Below are 22,253 nucleotides of genomic sequence, written 5' to 3'. Positions count from 1 at the left end.
TAAACGTTTCCTGAACAAACTCTGTTAAGACTTCATTAAGACCTCTGTAATATCCTCTTGTGAAGGGTTCAATAAGGCTGGGAGGTATGGAATAAAGACTTGAAAATCACACATATTATAAAATATTAACTTCTTAAAAAAAAATAAAAGATGAAAATAAATGTTTTTGTTTCCTATTTGAAAGGGCATTTGATTTTTATGGTGGTTGTACTGTGGAGTCTGGATTGAAGCTTCGTTATTAAAATTATCCACAGCAAATCTTTTGAGTAGCATTAAACATTAGAGTGGTTTGAAGAGCATGGATGTCCTATTTGTGCCTGCATCTGTGTGTGTGTGTGTGTGTGTGTGTGTGTGTGTGTGTGTGTGTGTGTGTGTGTGTGTGTGTGTGTGTGTGTGTGTGTGTGTGTGTGTGTGTGTGTGTAGCTGGCTGACTTGCAGGGCTAATGGACTGTGACTGGCTGCAGCAGGCAGAGTGATGCTTATCAAAGTAAACTGGCCTACTGGGAAGCACAGCCATTATGCTGTTATTACACTGAGCCAGCTACTGGGTCATTGTGTGTGTGACAGAGAGTCAGAGTCAAAACACATGCAGTATTCATGTGAGGTACAGTATATGACAATAACAAGAATATGTTTAGCAGCCACATTTTGCAAAGGGTCAACAAAATAAATATTATAAAAACTTCTATTTAAAACTTCCAGTAACTTGCCTGAGTTGTGCTACCAAAGACAAACTCACCATTATGAAGTTATTTAAACACAAAATGTTGCTTAAAGGAGCAGTGTGTAGGATTTAGTGGCATCTAGCCGTGAAGTTGCTGATTGCAACAAACTGAATACCACTCACTTTCCAAGGGTGTAAGAAAAACAACCTGCGAAATTTGCAAAAGGCCCTATCTGGAGCCAGTGTTTGTCTGTTCAGTGCATCAGCGTAACCCCCGAGACCCCAGGAGCTCTGCAAGCTACTGCCATTTGTCTACTAGTCCCTGTCCTGCTTGGTTCACATTGCTGCCGGTATAAATGTGACATATTCCCAGGTGAGTGTTTTGCATTTTTACAACGATTGACTTCCTACACCGCAGTTTATAGCCACACAGGAAAGATGGACTGCAGTGTGGATTTTATTACTGAACTATGATCAGGATGCATTCTTTGTATTTCTTTGACTCATTCACTGAATCACTGATGATGACCAAAGGAACTAAAACACGAGTCTTACATGTAAAAGACTTTACATGTAGTTTATTATAGGAGTTTAGTCTAGGGCGGCTGCTCTCCAGGTGATAATACATCACTTATAATGTCAAGCAGAGCGTACTTGGAAATATTATGATTTGGTTACAGCCCTAGAAGCCAGTGGTTGTATGACATGCAGGCCGATGGGGTCAGATAGGAAAATAAATATTACATGCCGAGTTAAAATGTGTATGCGTGTGTGTGTGTGTTGTGTTTTACCTGAGCTGTGATTGTAGCTTGGCTCCTTTGGTTACAAAGTCCTCCCATGTAGGATAACTGGCCTGCAGCAAATACAGAGAACATAAATTACATTAAACCTCCGACAGCATCGCACAACAAATCTGACGACAAAAGGATTCACTGAGTTTAGCCGAGACATTAAACACAAAGCTTTAACATTTAAGAGCTTATGACCTTAATGAGGGAGACAGCTATTATTAAAGTCTTAGTATTAAAGCTGTCAGGTATTCCTCTGCACTGGACTGGAATGAGTGGTTACAAAACAAAACAAATACTTCAATGTAATCTTATTTTACTCTGGTACACTCAAAATAAACACTTGATGAAAAGGGAGATGAGATTAAAAATGAGATATAATTGATTTGTTTCAAAATGACATCTTAATGTGTATTTGCTGTATTCTCATTACACACAGAGGCGACGCGTATGAACTCGGCAGCAATAAAAATTCACCAATTTGTACGCGGAGTGGCCGAGAGAATAAGAATTATAAATAATATCTCATTGCCAGGATTAATGGACTGAACTGAAATGATTGAGAGAATGGATCTAAATGTAAATCAGAATGGCAAAAAGAGAGAAAACAATGGGGTATCAAGACAGAACAGGGGGGCAGCGGGAAGTATGCAAAATGAAAAGAGACAGCAAGGTAGAATGACAAGAAAAACAAGGAAAGAAAAACAAACACATGAAGAATGATGATGAAAAATGAATGAAGGATCGAGACAGGAAACAGGAGTCTACAGTATATTGAGTTTAATGATGCTGTTAATTCAGGTGGTGCTGAGAAATCAGTTCAGGAGAGATTAGGCTCTGGGGTGAAAGGTCAGCATTACTGGCCGCCCGCTGGTCAACAGAGATATTGTTGTCAACTAGTTTTCTGTCGACAGATTGATGGAGTAATAGTTGCAGATCTGTCTCTGAGTTATTCTGAACAACAACAGCAGCTCTGAACGGTGTAAAACCATCAACAGCTGACTGACTCGTGTTATTTTTGGCTCTTCTCTGGGTTTCACATGAGGCTGGGGCTCTCAGGCCGACCATAAACATATAGAAACAAGCATGAGGAAGCAAACCAATGCTGCCGTCATGCAGCTGTGATTGATTCTCTGTGAAACTGCAGCTTTTCCTCTGAGCACATCTCAGCATCTAATATCACCACTGAGCCACAGATCCTGTTCAAACCCCGAGTAGCACAGATTTAATTGTTTCACACAACTTTTTTTTAATGCACATTTTCAATTTAGACCTAAAGGAAATTTAAAAAGCCAAAAGAATTTAAAAAATCTATAAAACAAAGCTGCAAATCTACACAATCGAAGAGATGAAACTACGTAATGTTAAAGCAGTTGTGCTTTCAAAATGACATAAATTATGTGATAATATAAAAAATAGTTGCTGATTCATTTCATGTAATTTGACTAATCAATAATTGACTAGTTTGTTTTCACTCAAGTGTAAATAGGATTAAAGAATATCTGCACTCTTCGCTAATATCACCAAAACAGCACAACATGACTGAGAGGGTTTCAAAAGCTCAAAAAGGGGGAAAAAAGTTTTATTTCTCTCTGTGCAGAGATAAAAAATATCCTCCAGGTTTGTGTTTAACACTTCCTTTAGGGGGTAAAAACTGTTTCTATGTCCGCATTTTGTAACAGCAGCTGATTGATTATGTAATCCAAGGCTGGTTCATGCTGCAGGCTCTGACCTTGGGTTACATCTGTGACCAACAGCTGCTGGTGTGGTGTTCTGGTTATTCAATTAAAAATGCAGGAAAGCCCTGTTGGGACGGAGGGCTGAATCCCACTTTCTCTCTCTCTTTATTTTTCCAAACCCAGTCACCCTGTCTGTCCTCTGTTTCTGCTGGTCCACCAGACAGGGGATAATACCGATTTAACCCCTAACACCACGCCATTAGCCTCTTAGCTCCACACTGCTAAAGCCGTTAGCCGGCCCCCGCTTCGCAGCTAGCCAGGCATGCACACGGCATAGGGCCTGACAGGTTTACTAGCTGCAGGGACTTAACACAGCATAATGAAATACTGCAGGTGACCGGCTGAATGCCTCTCGTGGACAACTAATTGTGAACCTGGGATAAATGGAAGAGGAAGGAAATGAATAGAAATAGATTGCACTCCAAAAACCTTATTGATTCCTGCGGGGACAAAATAAGTTGTGGCTGGAACAAAATTTATACTGGGGTTTAGAGGAAAAAAGAACATAACGCTGACAAATAAAATTTATGATGCACATTTAAGGTAAACTGGACTTAGAATTTTACAGCATTTGTGAGGAAAGCAATGTTTTTGGAGCCAAAATCATTTGTTGTTATTGAATTACTGATACTGAGTGGATGGTTGTAAATTTCAGGCAGTATGTCATTTCTAGATATGATAATATAGTGTTCTGAATTGAAGGCATTCAGAATATACTGTAATCTTTCCAAAACCTCATCTCATGCAAGGGGTTTTCACCATATTAATCTTTCAGAAAATCCATGCATGGAAAATTGTCTCATGCATAAATCTGCCTGGAATCAAATCTCTTGTACCTCGTGTTCTCCGACTGGCAATTTATTACATGTCTGTACATTTTTGTCTGCTGAGTCTTTCACAAGGTGTAATGGTATGCGTGTTTCGCCCTGTACTCCAATGCAACCTATAATCAAACGCTTACCATCAAATTAGCCCTAATACACTTAGGTGTTGTCTGTTTGCAAAAACAGCGAGAAGTGGCAGAGTCCGCCATGTCCTTCAGATCCATCGTTTGGAAGTGTTATGATTTCCTGACAGTGACAATGGACAAACTGGCATATTGGCAGTTTCTTATTTTTTCATTTTAAGTGCCTTGATTTTTAAAGAAAGAATAATGGCCAATTATATAAATTAAATGCTGACATAGTTAGCATTTTTTTTTATATTTTGTATTCCCTGTTGTTCAGAGAACATACCAAACCTTGACCCTAAAACTGAGGAACATACCAAACACCTATTACAGTACTACCCCTACTGTTCACTTGATTATCATCACAGCACTGTAGCTCTGACGCTTGACTTCCTTCATGTAGAGTTGGTTATCTAAGAAATTAAGTTTATTCTACTTGAGCAGTCACTGAAGGTCACTCTGGACAACAGTATTAAGCTACAAACTAAGAGCGTACACTAGAAAATCTCTGCTGCTTGTATTTCAGTCTGTGCAGCTCTTGTTCCCTCGCCATTTCTCGCCTAAACCTTAAATTCTGTCAGGATTTGTTGTGACTGCCAGGAATGTCACAGTCAGTCGCAGACAAAATATTCCAGCAGTGGTTTTGCAGCAGGCAGGGCTGAAAACACCAGACGGACAGAGTATCAGAGTCCACTGAAGCTTGATACTGTGAGCTTTAGAGCAGTGGTTGCTAAATTAGGGTCCTGGGACCCCAAGGGTCACTGATGGTGTCTACAGGGTTCCCAGAGACAGCTGCCAACAAAACAGCTGTGTACTCTCACAAGAGGAAGAAAAAGTAACTAAAGTTATGAGTGAACAACATAATGAATGAGATGTAAGTCTGAGCAAACCACTGGGGTGATTGAGGTTTGATTCAACTGACAAAAAGCGAGTCGATTTGGGTTCTTTCTGAGTCAAAAGTAGTGTTTGAAAAGAAGCTGAATTCAAATTTGAGCATTTCAGCTAATCACATGTATTGATACGTGTTTGTCGACTCGATCGGTAACAAGATATTTTTATTGTAAGCAGTATATCTATCATATCGTGAGTCCAGAAGAGGTTTATTTTTTAAAAGTAAAATGTCCCACTCAGTACTGATCTTGGTCACAATTCTCTAAAATATATTATTTATGGTATGTATTCAAAGCCAGTGAATCAGAGAAATAAAAAATTAGTCAATAATCCATTAGCCGCATTCTGACCAAACGTTTGCTACCAAAAAAATACTTTTAAATACTTTTTAATATTTTTAATACTTTTACATAGCCCTACACAATAACTTATAGAGGATTAATTGATGACAAATTTGATAAATTGAAGAATAATTTAAGTTTTAGGAAGAATATCTATCAAATAAATCCACAGGTTTTCAAAAGTAAACACTGGTATTTGGTATTGGCCTAAAACTCTATTCAGATGAGTGGAAATGGTCTCCATGCTCCACTAGCACGGACACAGTAAACTCTATTCAGAGAGCTCTCCATGTATAGAAGATATAGAGAGCTGTTATCCTACCTGCTTAGTCAACCAGACAGCAGGACCAGGTATCTGGTTACTTATAGTCTCTCTGTGTGTGTAGTCACCTGCCTTCAGCGTCTAATCCTACCATGATAATCCTGACTTGCTCTACTGACCGTCAGAAAGAAAAGAGACAGAGTGCTGAGGGGAGACTGGCGTGACATCTCTGAAAGTGAGAATACTGCCTTGTTGACCTTCGTAAAGTCCAGACTCTCTCTAGAAATACCTTATTTAGTCACTCAGTCAACTAGTCAGTCGGTAATTCATTCATTTAATCAGTCAGTCAGCCAGAAAGGCAATGACACTGCTGTGGTTGGAGGTTCAGATATCAGTGGAAAAGGGCTGCAACTAACAATCATTGTTATTATCAATTTCACTGCAGAGTATTTCCTCAATTAATGGAAGTTAACGTTTTCAAAGTGCTTGATTTGTCCAACCAAAACCCAAAAATATTCATTTTGTAATGAGTATAAAGCAGCAAACAGTGTGTGTCCTAGTCATAGGTGCTTTTTGAAGACCTACTTCTACAATAACACAAACTGCACACTGCTGTGGTTAAAATGTTCAATTTGAAGCTCAGAGTAGCAAGACAGGATGAACCACATGCAAAGTGAGAGCTGACAATATTAAAAAGAACATGAACTGGCTCCAACTGCTGAAAATGACTGAAAAGGGGTAAAATACTGCAAAAAGGCCTTCATAAATCCAGTTTTTAAATGATCACAGAACACTTACATGGCTAGCTCTGATTGTTGTCTATGGCGTCCAGCTAAGAAAGCTCATGAGCCTTGGATACAGCCTCAGAAACACTACATGCATTAGTACTGCATGTTGGCATCAGTGTAAGTGTATGTGTGTCTTTTACAGCTGACTGTTGACTGATCGGCCTCTAATTTTGTGACCTTTCACTGCATGTGCTTCAGTTTTAAAAACAAGCTCAGTTCATGATTATTGGTGCATGAATGTGCAGTGCAGCTTCCTGTCTTACCTTTACATGTGCAGACCTCCATCCAGGTGACTGTAAAGTAACTGCTGCTTGTGTATGAGTGTTTGTTTGTTTGTTTGTCATCTTCCAGATACTCGCAAATAACTGGAGAGGTGTGGCTATTGACAGACGAGCCAAAGTATTTTTCAGTGGAAACAGTTTGGAAGCGCAAATTCCAATGAACCAGTCTGAGAATTCAACCAGAAACAGTGAGGGACTAAAAGCTGGAACAAGCAGAGACAATAGCGTTTACACTTGTTCCATTGTTCCACTCAGTTCCAGTCTCTCCTTTCGAACCTGCCCCCTGACAGATCAACCAATCAGCTTGTTGCACAAATCAGTCTTGAGATTTGGGAAGTGTGTGTGTATCAGCTCCTCTAAGAGCCTCTGCAACCTTCAGTTATATATGACAGAACTGTGAAATGTGTACATTACTCACCTACGACTGTATGTTAGTCAAACAGGTGATGAGAATATGTTCAGACTACAAATGCTGGTCTGTTTAAATGTTCACTTCCTTATTGAAACAAATCTCCTTTGCTGTGTCCTCTGATGTTAGTAGAGGTTAATTCTGGGTTGGTTTTTAACGCAGCTTACAAAACTAAAACTCTCTTCATGAGCAAACTGACCCCGACCCTGCCGAAAGTAAATTCAGCCACTCTATTTGACTGTTCAGACTAACTGGTTGCAGCAGGAGACATATCCTGGTTTAGGATATATGGGGATATTGATAACCATCTTATCATAAATCACTAAGTGTCACAGAGCAGGGAAGGCATTTACCAGAAGAATGTGATGTGTGCAAATTCCACTGAAACCAGTTTGAGAGTGAAACCCGATGATTACACACTACAGAGGATTACGACTAAGCGATCACTTTTGTTTAATCTTCCTTTCATTAAGAGATGTTCAAGCTTTGTGTGTGCATTTCAATCCCTCCCAGACATGGAGGAATATTAGGCCTGTTGGATTTCTTGTGTAAAAGCTACGTGCTAATGTACATTTTATTCATTATTCTCCATAAATCTCATAAAAGACCAAAAACAACAATATGTTAGTCTGTCTCTCTTCACTTTATGACTTCCCTACTCTGTGGCTCTCAGCCCCAAGCTCATTGGTTAAAGACATAAATCTTTAACTGCTCACAACTCTATAGTTTCATTTCTAAAAATGACTCCATATATACTGGCTGTGTCGCCCAAAATATATTTTAAAAAAACCAAAACACTGGACATTTTGTTCACCACCCTGGCAATTATGTTTCAGACGGTCCCCATATCGAAGCAACAGAGCGCGAGGGAGGGCAGGAGAGGTTGAGACTGTTCAAACAGCAGGTTGATGGTTTGTTTAACGCTGTGTTTGAGCAACACTGGTTAATTCAAAGAGAGAAAGGCAGAAAAAGAGAAAGAGGGGAAAGTAGACAGGTAGGGTGTGTCAACATCAGGTTAATGGTTTGTTCAGTGAAGTCTATATGTTCAACTCAGTTGGCTGCCTGGTCCCTTTATCTATCAAACAATGAGGTTTTTATTAAGTGAGACAAACAGTCAGAAGAGAACACGGACTTTTCAGTCCTCTTATCGTTCTTACATAACTCCCAGTCCTTTCTTTCTTTTAATATTGACAGTAGGCAGATCACTGCCCTATGCTTTGTTGTTGTTCACTCTATTTCAACGCGGTGTCTGGGTTGCTATGCATTGCGCTCTTCCCTTTGAAATACTGAAGTTGGTCACAGAGTTTAGTAGATTGGATTGGCACAAAGTTGAGGGGTCTTAGCCCCCCCAGTAGCTGGGCTCAATCAATTGATTTCCATACTGAAATCTTGCGGTAAAAACTGAAGTCATGCAGCCTGCAAATGAAGAATTTACTGCTTTATTCCAGCGGCCACGGGTGCGTCGTCTGATTGCTGTCATTCTAGACAATGCTTGTGATTCCACCGGAAGCGCTGCAGCAGTTCTCCACTCTGTTCTGTGGAGAAAGACGTGGCGAGTCTATATTTGACGCAAATAGATCTGCACAGAGTAGATCAAACCAGGCAGGAAGCCAGACACGGGAATGGCAGAGAGAATCCGGTCAATTTTCAAAATAAAGCACTTTGTGCAGACTCCCGATTGTAAAAACAGAGAAAGAAAGAAAGAGAAAAGAAAGATTTAACTACGTAGCCTACTTACTCATGGTAGAAGCACAGAAATAAAAGGTAAATGACCAGTAAAAGTCAACAAAATCAGGCGGGCTGACACGCCAATTGTGAAACACTCCCGGTGGGTTAAGGGTATAAAGCCGCGTGGAGGAAGAAGCAAAACAGCATCGCAGACGTAACGTCACAAAGCTGTGCCCAGTGGAACGGACATAAAGCACCAACTCCAAATTCCTCACAGCTATTTCACACCGAACCAACTAGACTTCCAATATACAGCCTAACTTTGTAAACCGCTATGACGATAAACTAAACAGACAACGGAAACCTAGGAAGTGATAGATGGCCACTCAAGAACAAACAAATCTCGCTTAATTGTCCACTTTTTTATGATTGGTCAAAAGGTTTGGATTATAGAAAAAAAGACCATTATAGGGACAATTACAATGACAAATGAGTAAAGTCCTTAAATGTCACCTGTATTTGTACTGACAGTGAGTCGTTCAGTCTCCAAAATCCACCAATTTGGTTTCAGGGTCAGAGGTCAGCCAGTAGACTGCCTTGCTCAAGGACAATTGGCTATTGGTATTTTTACTTCTTATTAGAGAGCTGACAGTTCCCATGCAGTTAGTATTTTTCTGCTTTTAATGACACTGAATGTCGAACGGGCTGCATCATCTCAAACCATAAATAAGTTACAGTTGCAAATGACTGAAAAAAGGGAGCTGAGGCTCTGCTTGAAGTCTCAGAGAATCAGGGGAGAAAACACTTCCAACCCACAGATCAAAGAAGTTTCTTTCTGGGAGCTCAAATGTGAAACACTGACAGATGAGTAAAAAAAAAAAAACGTTGGTGTGCTCATCAGTACAGTGGGAGTGTGCACCTGCGACAACATCCTGGTGGTCTCATGTTTCTGGGGTTGATTGCTGGTTTATGACGTTGAATTTCAGTCACAAGTCAAAATTGAGTTTCTTGGAGAGAAACCTGAACGAGTGCCGCTGTCTCTGACCAGAACTACAGTATTTTCTTCTGTTCTTTTCCCCCTTTGTCTTCCCTAACAATTATCTCTTTGCCTGAGTGTTGCTGTGGGTTCCTGTTGGTGTGGAGGAGAGGAACTAAACGGCAGCTGATGTCCACGTGACTTTTGTCTATTTCTGTGTCTTTGCATACTATTTGTGTATTCCTTTGTCTCCAGTCGCAGCGCTCAGCCTCTTACTGGTTATTCATCTGTGTCTCCAATCAATAGAATTCTTTGATCTGCACCAGAAAACACTGCCAATAAAAAATTCTGCTAAATCTGCCAAATTCAAGCCTGTGAGATAAAAATATCCTTTTAAGACAAACTGCAAATCATTATATATATTATTTCCAGCATCCAGAACAATCCAACATCAGTTCCTTTAAGCATTTAAGGTCCAGTTTGTAACATTGATCGTTTAACTCCATATAAGAAAATTCTCCAAACTTCCTTTGATACGATGATGCCTTTTAAAAAACGTTCAAAATGTTTAAATCATTACATTATAAAACCACATTCCTCCATGCAGTGCCTACTGTGTGGGTAGCTCCATTAGTGGGTAGTGATATCTGTGTGTGTGTTATAAACCCACACCCTCTATTGAACTGCAGCCATCCATACTGCCTCATCAAGTCCATCTCTCTCTACCTGTTGACTCATGTTCATCCCCCCCCCTCCGCCCACCTTCCACGTCAAATGGTTCGAATCAAGACTTTGGCTGTGTCCCAGTCAACGAGCTGGATCCTCCAAACAGTCTGTGTTTCTAGACCGAGCCTGTCTGAACGGATCTGTCCGATCTCAAAGGCCCCTTCAAATGAAGTTGAGAAATGCAGCTTTCTACAGCTGAATTTGAAAGGGAACAACCGGTGTGTTCGTTCCTATCAGTATCCCATAATCCACCTCAGCTGATATCAGCAGCCTTTGCAACTCAATGAAACGTCTCATTGGAGGGTTTTTGTCATCTGTCTTTCTGAAGATCTGTCTGTTCCTGGGCGTTACTATCTATATTCCAGTATATTCTAAGATAGATGATAACTTGTTGTTTGCGTTTAAAGCTCGTCAGTGTGCGTATTATGTGTCATGCTGTTTTTCCATTATCCATCATATCCAACCTCTTTTAATGTCATCTTTGTAGCTGTAATCTCTGCTCTCTAAAAAACCATCTAAGCCAAATTGAACCCTCACTGTCCTCTCTGAAGAACTGTTATTTCGGATTTGGCTCAGACTGGTATTTTATTGCGTTTAGGCAACTTCCTGGTGACAACGTTGGAAAATGATTGACTGAAGGCGCCCTTGTTTTAGCTTCTGTGAGGTATGATTGACTCATTTGAGGAGGAGGAGGAAGAGCAGGTCTACAAAGAGTGGACTTCCAAAGATGGCCCCCTTTCTTCTCCTACCCCATCATTTCTTCCCTTCCCCTCCCCATCCATTCTCATGTTCTTCCTTTCATTTCCTCCCGTTTTTCCCCAACTTCCTTTTATACCTCATCCTTCCTTCCTCTGCTCCTTAGCAGCTAACACCCACAAATAACCTACCTTTACACACCGTGTGCGTGGCAATGTGTGTATTTCTATAATACCTGTTTGCTGGTCAGTTTTACACCAAAGTGTGTGCATTCAGTGTGTGTGTGTGTGTGTGTGTGTGTGTGTGTGTGTGTGTGTGTGTCCAGGCCCACGTTCACCTGAGGCTGCCAATTTTCCTGTCAGCCGTGAGACTTCCTTGAAATCAACCCCCCCACCCCCCACCCCCCCACACACACACACACACACTTATCAGGAACTATAAAATTTTATATCAGTGATGTGACTAAGCCTCGATGGCATCGCATCACATTATGGCCTGGAAATGTAGGGCGTGCTGTATATATGTGTGTGTTAATTGTGCAGTTATCACTCAGGTCAAAACAACTCATGTGTGGGAAAACCCTGTATTTTACTCTCCTTACACACACACACACACACACACACACACACACTTAATTATATATAGATAGGACTGATTATAAAACACAGTAATGCAGTTATAACCATTGTTTACTATGGTTTGTGTGTGTGTGTGTTCGTGTAGAAATTGAACACGGCTGTAGCTTGCTGTTGAAAGCTATTTGCTATTCTACACACACACTGCTGCCATCTCATTCAGTTCACCTTCAGTACACAGTGCTGGACGGATAACACGTAAGCACACACACACACACACACACGATACAGTACGAGGAAAGGAGGGCAGCTCGGTGTTGTTTTGAGTGGCATTCTCCTTTAAAACCAAGTTAACGAGGGGAATAAATGTAATACTCAAACACTAATCAAATCCTCGTGAACAGCGAATTACATCAGGGGGAGCTGGTGGGGGCAGGAAATCTACAGAAAGAGAGGAAGAACGGAGGGGAAAGGGGAGAAAGGAAGAGGAGTCACCAGAAAAACGAATAGTAGGAAGGGGGAGGAGAAGAAGTGGCTGAGGAGAGTCTGAAAGGAAAAGATGGAGGGAGCTGAAAGAGTGAGAGTGAAGGAGGGCAGCGAGCACGTCGGGATGGAGGGTTAGACGAGAGGAGTGCGAAAGGTCGATGGCTCATAATGTCACTCCTGATATAGCAGAGACAGAAATCAATAAGCTGTCTGTCTCTCTCTCTCTCTCCAGTAGAACTTGAAGGTCCCACACGAAGCTGCTTCAGGATGGCGTTTCTCTTCCGAACCGTCACGTGTTTCTTGTATCAGACAGGAAGTTGGGACGGGATGTAATGAGGCTGAGCGATAAGGCCAAACATTTTAATATCTTCTGCAGAATGATGCACAATAGATGATTCCCTTCACTATAATGCAGAAAGACTAAAAGATTAAAACGTGGTTGACCAGGCTGTCATTGTTGTGCATATGGGCTGTCAGTACCATGTGCTTCAATTAAGTAGAGCGCAGGCATCCAATTGGAGCTTCAGGACAGAGTAGAAACTGAACGTCTGCTCCCTAATACAGCTTAGTAATACAGTTTAGGTTTCTTAACTAAATAACCTTTTTTTCTGCTCATTGTAGTTACTTATACAGACAGTGTCACACTGTGCAGAAACAGAACTAAATAGATCTGTTCCTAGAATGTAACCTAACAGATGCTGTGGGGTAAAACAAGCCCACACACACACATACGGCTCTCACTGTGCGTCCACATTAAAAGAACCATTCACAACAAGAACAATCAGTATAACAATAATTAGAATTAACACATTAACACACACACACAGACACCACAACTACAACGATATCACCGGGATTGGGAGAACTTATTAAAGCTTATACAACGTTATATTAGGCTGCAAATTACACATAAATGTCGTTTTACCTGAGACACAGTGTCAAACAGCCTTTAGCCGTGTGCACTGTTGTTACAGTTATTGTTCTCTGTGCGGACGGCCCTTAAATAAGCTACATTTCAAAAGGTTTTCCTCTCCATTTGGACCTTTCGTCCACACTAAGCCAAAGTTTTCTCACCAAAATACTGAACTGTCAGCGCCAGCTTCACGTTTATTAACCGAATGAGAAATTAATTGTTATATATAATATATATAAATAATAATTTCAATTCAATTTCTTTTTTGGTAGAATATGTGCAAATTTAAAACCTATTCAGCTCCAGTTAGTATTTCTACACCAGCTGTGAAGATGAATCATCCATGGACAATGTGGAGAAAACATTTATTAATAAATACATTCTCTCATCGGGCATCGCAATGGAGAAAGACTGTTTACTTCTACCACATAACAAAAACTATCTTCTGTTTTATTGAACACTCCATATCTGTTATGTATTAAAGAATATTCTGTTCTGATTAGGGCTGCGTATTGTTTCAAATTCCTGAAGAGTATTGTCAATATGACGTTTCACCCCCACTTTTATACGACACAATAAATTGATATTGTCTGCTCGGTATTAACATGCTTTTCTACAAATGAACTAAAACGTCGTGTCCTTATTAATACAAACACAATGGAAGAATGGCGCCAAAATAAAACAAAGTTCGATCTTACTAATGTCACAGAGAATTTAGCACCTTCTACTCGGTCTCAATACTCCATTTTCAACAGTTGGTCCTTTGACACCGTTCAATCTGTGCTCTTGTGGAAATTCATGTCACAAAAATACTAAAAAATCTTCTTGCTTTGCTTTAAATGGCTGCTTGGTTAATTCACAAAATGACCTGCAATCTGCAACAAGCCTCCGTGCCCCTGTACACGTCTACCGACTGATTCAGAGTGCGAGCTCTTCACAGGCGTGTTATGGTGCCCTGAGGAGAGATTTATCTGAACAGCAACTCTCTATTTAATTAGACATGACTTCTGAGTGCGCGTGTGTGTGCGTGTGTGTGTGTGTGTGTGTGTGTGTGTGTCTGTGGGGCAGATGGCAGGAGTGCCCCCGTTGGTTCTTTGCCATGTTGGTAAAATATCAGGATATGATACCACAATCTCTCTCACGCAATCCACCATGACTGTCCCTGTTCCCTGTTATCTGACAGCAGAAGTGACTCATGTGTACTGCTCCCTATTCTCACCACAGGATGTCTGCTAGTTCCATCAAGTCCCATCCAAAATGTTTTAACTTCAGAATGAGACGATAACTGTGCCTCATTTTCCTCAAATATTTCATCCATATCGACCCCGCAGCCTCTCAGGTGACGTACGGTCACTCACAGAAGGAGGCCGATCTTTCCTGTCTGACAGAATCAATATGGAGGTAAATGGAGGTTTTGGTCTGTAAACGTGAGGGCTGGCAACCTTAGCGATACAGCTAGAGATCACAAACTCACACGAGAATCCACCGTGCCACTTCTAGCTATGAGCTTAAAGTCCAGACCCCGACGGTACCGGACCAATCGGTGTCCGTTGAGGAGCTACAGGCGGAGTCAGGGTTAGCACACAGCGGGCTATGGATTCTGAGTCATCTGAAGATCCACTCTTACACAATAATATTTCTGTACGTCTGAAGGCTCAATCGTCATCTGTGGTTTCAGTAAGTCGCATTTCCACATAGGATGCTGGTCCTTGTGCAACAACTGCTCTGACACACACATTTTGTTCTTAAACTGCACGCACTCAGGTATGAACAGAAGTTAGGAGTGGTTGGATCGCCACCGCCACGAGAGTTTCGTTTTCATTTTAGACATTTAATTGGCAGCGACTGTACTTTATCACACGCTGTATAATGTATTATCTAATACCTCAGGGATTGTCACCTGACTGCCTCTCCTATTAGTCATGGATCGATTTGCTTTAAACCGATGTCTAACATTATGTCATGGTAACGGGTACGGCGCTGCTCTGATGGCACGTCGCTGGCAGCTGTACTATTAATATTTAATTTGTTTCGTGGACCTCTAATACGACTGCTGACACTACTAAACTTTATATCTTTTTGTCTGCTGGTTTCTAACTTGACGCTGATTATGCTGATGAGAAAACCTCACGAACTGCCTCTTCCTCGTGAAGAGGAGACGCTCATCAGGCTGGAAGGTTTACAGTGAGTTTGTCCAGTTAAGAGAGTTTAAAGTAAGAGTAGTTTAGGATAATATTAAAATGTTCTTACAGGAGGCCTAATGTGTACAACAATAAAAGCACATAACTGAGGACGTTGCTCGTAGCTTTTACTTTGACAGCCTGTAGAAATGTGAACTACCACCACATTAGTTTCACATAGTTTCAGAGTGTTGACGCGTCCGTTACTGTGTTATCTTGACTGTAACGTTCAGTCTGCAGTTTTCCAGACGGGTCAACAAGGACTCATTTTTACAACGTGTCTGACGGTGGATATTTGAGACAGACACCAATATTGACATTCTGACGAAGGCTGATAACAATAAACCGAACCTTCCCTTTCACTGTTAATATCAACTGGGGCTGCTACGGTTATTTTCATTACTGATTAATCTGCTGATCATTTTCCAGGTTATGAATTATTCGTTTGGTAAATACTGAAAAGGGAACATAAGAATTTCAAAGCTCTAAACTATTAAAACTGCTTTGATGGTTCGACCCACAGTCTAATATCCCAAAAATATTCAGTTTTCTATAATGTAAGACTGCATCAGAGACACTGGGACCATCAAATGTTGGCATTTTTGCTTTAATATTAACAACGAATCAATAAATAGACTCAACTCATCAATTAACATTAACGCTACAATTCTTATTTCCAGGTGATTATACTCTAATGAAAGCATACCTATAAATATAATATTCCATTTCTGCCAATAGATCGTCCCAAATGTTACACACTGGACCTTTAATTCACCCTTTGTTTACCAGTAACTGTGTAATTCCTTGTTACTGATAGATCAATGTATGCACAGAGCCCAATATATTCGTGAAAAGCTAAGAAACCGGTAATGTTAAAGTATCGGTACATGCTCTGGGAAAACGTCGGAGCAACAATCCCGCTAACACCGGAGCCTTTTTCTGGTGATTTAGGACAAAACAAAAAGGTGCGTTCAGGGCCGACTGGAAAATACAGACTGCTAACGATGAACATCTGAGAGCAGTGAATCACAGACAGACAGAAAAACAGACAGACAGGCAGCAAAGGGCAGCCTGCTTAACAAACATCAAAGAGCACACAGCTGGTAAAATCCACCCCCATCCAGCTCTGTTACCCTCTCAGATGGCCCACTTCCAGTTTTAACCTCAGCTCATTCATTACCCAATCAACATCACCAGAACTCCTCTCCACTCATTCTAAATCCAGTCCATAATAACCTATATTTCAAGCTTCATAAGAATCTCAAGCTCACTTGTTCATTTCACTTTATTACAGCTTTATTTTAAGCCCTTTTCGGAGCTGTATGACTCAGCCAGTCCAAAGAGGCAGGAGATTATCACCGCCTTATATAAAAGGAAGAGAAGTAAATATGGTTATTATATTTAAGGAAGTGTGAGTATTAAGTGAAGCAGTGCAGGAAAAAATGTCCCTTTACAATGAATGAAGCAGTCGACTGAGGCCTCCACCCCTCACACAAACCTATTCACTTTAATCTACTTTTAATAGGGCTGCACAATATGGGAAAAACACGAATTTGTGATCATCTCGACAGATATTCTGACTGTAATATGATACAAGATTAAAGGGAATGATCATTTCTGCATCGACAGTTTAATTTCCACCTAAAATAAATATTAAAATCATGATTATGTGACATTTTTTTATGGCTCTGTACCAAACAAACCAAGATTTGTAGACCTGGACGTCTCTTCAGCTCTACAGTCCTTAAATATAATGCTGTTTGTCACATAGTTTACGTTTATTTAAAAAGATTGCAGCTTCTTGTCATTTGCATATTGTGATAATTAATTGTGCAGCCCTAATTTCTCATTTAAAAACAGATACCCTGACAACACTAAGCATTTAAAGTATCTTTCTTTTATAGGGGAAAGCTAAAAAAAATAATTACATTATGCTACGAGCAAAAATAAGACAGAAATGGGAAGAATAACACGAAATAAATGTAAAGAAAACTGCACTGCACACTAACTTTTAAAGATAAAATGGGAAAAACATCAAAGAACATAATTGTACAAATATGCTGAGATGGTTTGGAGGGAATAGAAAAGTTAATTAAAACATATTTTCTTTTACCTTCATGTCGTTCATGATGAGCTGGAAGAGCCCTCCCAAGGCGCTGCATTCCTTCTCTATACCCGCATCCATTTTTCCACAGGCTCGGAAAAATCCTCCTCAACTTCCCAACTTTTTTTTTTTACCTCCCAAAAAAAAAAGCTAGAAAAAAAAAAAACTTCCAGCCAAGTTTTGCAATACTCCGAACAGAAGAATCAATGGAGGCTCTTTTAAAGATATATTTAATATAGGGGCAGAGTTACAACACCCTGAGAGCAAAGTCCACCTTTTAAATAAAAAAAAAAACACACAAACACAAACACACACACAAACAAACACACACACAGGTCGAGACGAGGCTTTCAGTCAGCCGATGCTAACAGCCGGCCAACTTGATAAACGTCCGAAAAAACACCACATCATGACTGAACCATGGAGCAGGCAGTCTGAGGGGGGGAATAAAAAAAGAGCCTCACCGCCTTTTCTAACTTTCCTTCCCGGGCTGCTTCAAGTCCTCCAAGTAAAACACACACACACACACATATATATATACACACAGCTAACCGCAGATAGCTAACTTGGCTAGCTAGGTTAGCGTTAACTCCGCTAGCAACCTGTGACTGTGTGTGTGTGTGTGTGTGTGTGTGTGTGTGGCTTTTTCCAAAACGAAAACACACACACCGCACACGCCAGCGATCAATCAGTTCCGTTTTAAAATGAATCGATACGGCTCTTCAACCCCCCTCCGCACCGCTCGCTGTTTCCTCCGGTCTGCATCCGACTCGGTTTCACGTTGTTTTCCTGCGAGTTTTTCACGAGAGAGTCCGTCGTTTGTTTTTTTTTTTTGTCGCTCCTCTCCTCCGGTTACTCCAACGGGAGTCCCAGCCTGAAGTGAATGAGTGTATCCCCGAACGGCGCGTCAACGGCCGTTAATGGACAAACCCCCACGTCCCGTTCGGAGTTTCACAATAAAAGCACACGAGGCGAGGCCAGTTTTGTTGATAAAGATTTAAGGTGCTTGTAGCGCAGTGTAAGTTTAAAAAAATAAAAATACAAAAACAAGACAGCTCAAAGATAATAAGAATTAAAAAAAACATAAACAGATAAAGAATAAGAATAAATAAATAAATAAATAGTAAAAGCACATTAACAATAAGGTAAAACTACTAAGTGCTTAATAATAGCAGAGTTTTTGATCTGGATTTAAAAAGTTTGGATGTAAATATTTATTTCAGCATCCTTTGCACTTGTTATCTACTGTCTACAAATGTTTTTAGTTTCTTTATATATGTTTAGTTTTAGTCCAGTTTAATTTTCTGCTCATATTTTGGACTCCATGTCCTACTTGAACAACAAATAGTGTATATGCTTTAATTTATAGTTTTTATATCTTCTAATATTAATAATATTAGCAATATTTTTAGTGATATTCTTTGTTTTCTGTTTTTGCGCTGCTTTGCCCTATTGCTGCTGTGTCAAAATGAATTTCTCCTTAGGGGATAAATAAAGGAATTATCTTATCTATCTTTATGTCTATTTTGTTATATGAGCTTGTTGTCCTGTTTATTTAAACTGTAATGGTTGCAGACTTCCTAAAACCATTTAATCCATCAATGAAAATGTGTGTAGGTCCTTTCATACAGGCAGCGGTGGTACATTTACTCCAGTACTGCGCTTAAGTACAGTTTTGTGGTATTTATACTTTATTATTTCCAGTATTTTCTGCTATTTCTACTCCACTACAGTTATTTGATATCTTTCATTATTACTTCACAGATTAATTAATCATACAAAATAGAATTAGCAAATAAGTTATGAATTATTGTGGATAAAGATAAGACTCACAAGCTAGTCCTGTGTATAGTAAAATATTAGCTCCACCTTTACCAGCTGTAACATTAAAGTGATGTTCACAACAATTCTAAATCAATAATATAATGTACATTTTTCTGATGTTGGCCATTCTGCATATTGATTACTTTTTGTTAGGTTAAGTATATTTTAATGCTTATAGTTTTGTACTTTTTACTGAAGTAAAACTTTGAACACAGGACTTTTTCTTGTACCAGAATATTCCGACTTTTACTTTATAAAATCTCTGATTCCTTCTTCCCCCTCTGCATTCTCTGCAGGTGACTCACTAATAATCAGGCAACCATGAACAGGATAACAGGATAACAGGATAACATGAACAGGATGGATAAAGACAATAAAAACACACAACACGTGGACTTCTCTGGGGAAATGCTGTTATAATGTTACAGGGAAAGGAAATTAATATAATACGGCCAGCTATAAATAAGAGCAGAGCCACATGAGTCGATACAACCTACATTCACAAAAACCAGGTCGTGTACAAAGAACCGAACTCAAAGTATGGCTCAAACACACACACACACACACACACACACACACACACACATTGTAGGAACACAAGGCCTGCGGGAACTCTGAAGACTGTGCACCAATATGCAATGTTTAACTATATTTCTGTCCTACATCTGTTGTGTGCGTCTACATTCACTGACAGCTACAGGCCGTGGTGTGGTGGGATGTCATGTCTAAAGAAAAACAATACAGCTTTAAAGCTTTAAAATTAAAATATATTGAATCATGACTCTATATTCATGTCCAGATGGCTACAGTATAAATGATCAAGTTCTGAGTTCAATGTCTGTTTGCCATCAGATCCAGTTGCCATGTCCAGAAAAAACATTATGGTATTTTTGTGAATTTTACGGTCAACAGAGGTTCAGTTTTCCTTATTTTTATAGTATTGCTATTATACTTGGTCTATTGGTTTGTTTTTTTCCTGAGTAGCATCTCACCAAACAATAAAATCTAAAAATAAAATATCTTGTATTTTGTGTATCTTACACTGTTTAGGTGCACAAACCTTATTTTTGTCAGCTGAAATAATAGTTTAGTTTTAATGTAGCATTTAAAACACCTGTCAACCTTGTTTTTATGGTTGACAAATTGATAATAAACCAAAAACTACCCCCCTATTTCAGTGTTGCTCGTTTACGGCTTTTATTCTGAAGGTGAGTGTGTTTCCGGTCGACGCTGAGTTCGCCTGACTTGCCGCTGCAGCGTGTTTGTGGATGGTGGAGGTTTGTTGTGTGCGGCGGTCCGGCGGGGCGGAGCTACAGAGACCAAAGTGAGAGATTATTCCCAAAACGGAGGACACTTTACTGGGCGGAGACAACAGTGGACACAAAATATACGAATATCAAACAAAACTATTTAATACACCATAAAATAAAAGGCAGGAAACGGCACATATAGATGTATAGATTAACAGTAGAGATAGATCAGTCTGTATAAACTGGAATATATCAATACATTAAATTAAACTGGTAGCCCACAACAGGCTGTGGGTTTGACAATGATGAGTTTTTTTATTTTCCTTAAATGTTATAATGGACAATTTATAAATAGAGATTGATTACTGAGAGTTACATGTTGTTGATGTGAAGAAAAAGGTGCAAACATAAATGCCTTTGATTGTCTGAATGTGTCGGCCATTCTCCCCATTTGTATGATTTGTTTCTTTATTTGATTCCGTAACTTCATCTTTATCATATATTGACTATTTAAAAGGTCCAGTATGTAGGATTTAGGCATCTAAAGGCCATTAAACTCAAGAGAAACTTGAATCTATCTATCCTATCTAGAGCCAGTGTTTGTTTGTTTGTTTGCTCTGGGCTACTGTAGAAACATGGTGGCTCAAAATGGTGGCCTCCATGGTAGAGGACCCCGCTCCCTCTGTGAATAAAAAACAACAGCTCATTCTAAGGTAAAAAAAAAAAAACAACTCTTATTATTTTTATATGATTATACTCTTACATACCTATGAATATTATTTCCCATGTCTGCCTATAGAGCCTAAATGTTACACAGTGCACCTTTAATCCATCCGTACCACTATCTGTTTGGCATCACTCCTCTGTGCTGTAATTTAAACACTCTTCAGTAACACACAGTCCAAAAAATTACTTCCCCAAATCATCTAGGGGGAAAAAACTATTTTGGGGCCAAATTTGGGGCATCTACAACAAAAAGGGCTGTTTATGTTTTCAGCCTCAAACTGTTAAACCCACCGACAGAATCCGTGGGGAGCATCAGGAAACCATTATCCCATGACTCACCACAGATACTATGATACAGGATACATACTGTTGTAATTCCACCCTATCAAACATCCAGACTCTTCACATTCAGCCCGTCTCGCGTACAGCAACCAGCAGATAATAAACACCCGAGAGTAAACACACTTTGTGTATTTTACTGATTCACCCGGCAACAAGCTGAGTCACAGCGCCGGCAGCCTTCCTACCAGCCTGATTACCATGGCAACCAGCATGCCACAGCGGTATATGGCGTGTGTGTGTGTGTGTGTGTGTGTTTTGCTGAATCACGGGAACACCATCCACTCATCACACACACACACACACCAGCCTGGTTTCCATGGAGACCAAGTGTCCATGCAGAATGATATAAGAATAATAAAACATCATATACTAATAAATGTTCATGGTTGACCTTTAAACTGGGATCTGGTTCAGGCGGTGATTTGATTTAAAATATCTGCTAGCTCGTTTTTGCAACTACAACTAGGGGCTTCTGGGAGTTTTGGGGCCTTCCGGGGGGGTTCAGCCCTGAATGGTTTTTCTCAAAATCCCCGAATCTTTTAGGCTTTGTGTCATTTCTCCTCAACTCTCTCTGGACCGAAAAAGTTGTATTACCGGGGGAAATATTGCCGTCTATGACAGTATTATGGACTCACATGTGGCTGGTTTAGGTAGATAAGTAATGTTGTTTAATGC

General features: G+C 40.0%; 1 protein-coding gene across 3 annotated transcripts in view; it reads right to left on the bottom strand.

Moving 5' to 3' along the window:
• mtss1 (MTSS I-BAR domain containing 1) overlaps positions 1-18,330 on the bottom strand; it is a 55,506-nt gene extending 37,176 nt beyond the window's left edge. For 2 of the 3 annotated variants that reach the window (XM_051413789.1, XM_051413790.1), the window contains exons 1-2: positions 17,446-18,329; positions 1,456-1,517 (exon numbers count right to left, since the gene is read on the bottom strand). In XM_051413789.1, coding sequence (XP_051269749.1) covers positions 1,456-1,517; positions 17,446-17,517 — 134 coding nt within the window. In that variant the 5' untranslated portion in view covers positions 17,518-18,329. Of the gene's footprint in view, positions 1-1,455; positions 1,518-17,445 lie in introns of all 3 variants that reach the window. The other variant, XM_051413788.1, reaches the window with a different exon arrangement.
• Between the last annotated feature and the right edge of the window lie 3,923 nt (positions 18,331-22,253).

This window comes from Dicentrarchus labrax, unplaced genomic scaffold (assembly GCF_905237075.1).
Source record: "Dicentrarchus labrax unplaced genomic scaffold, dlabrax2021, whole genome shotgun sequence".
In the NCBI taxonomy this organism is placed as follows: domain Eukaryota; kingdom Metazoa; phylum Chordata; class Actinopteri; family Moronidae; genus Dicentrarchus; species Dicentrarchus labrax.
The sequence above is the reverse complement of the archived record's forward strand: the minus strand, read 5'-3'. Positions and strand labels throughout refer to the sequence as shown.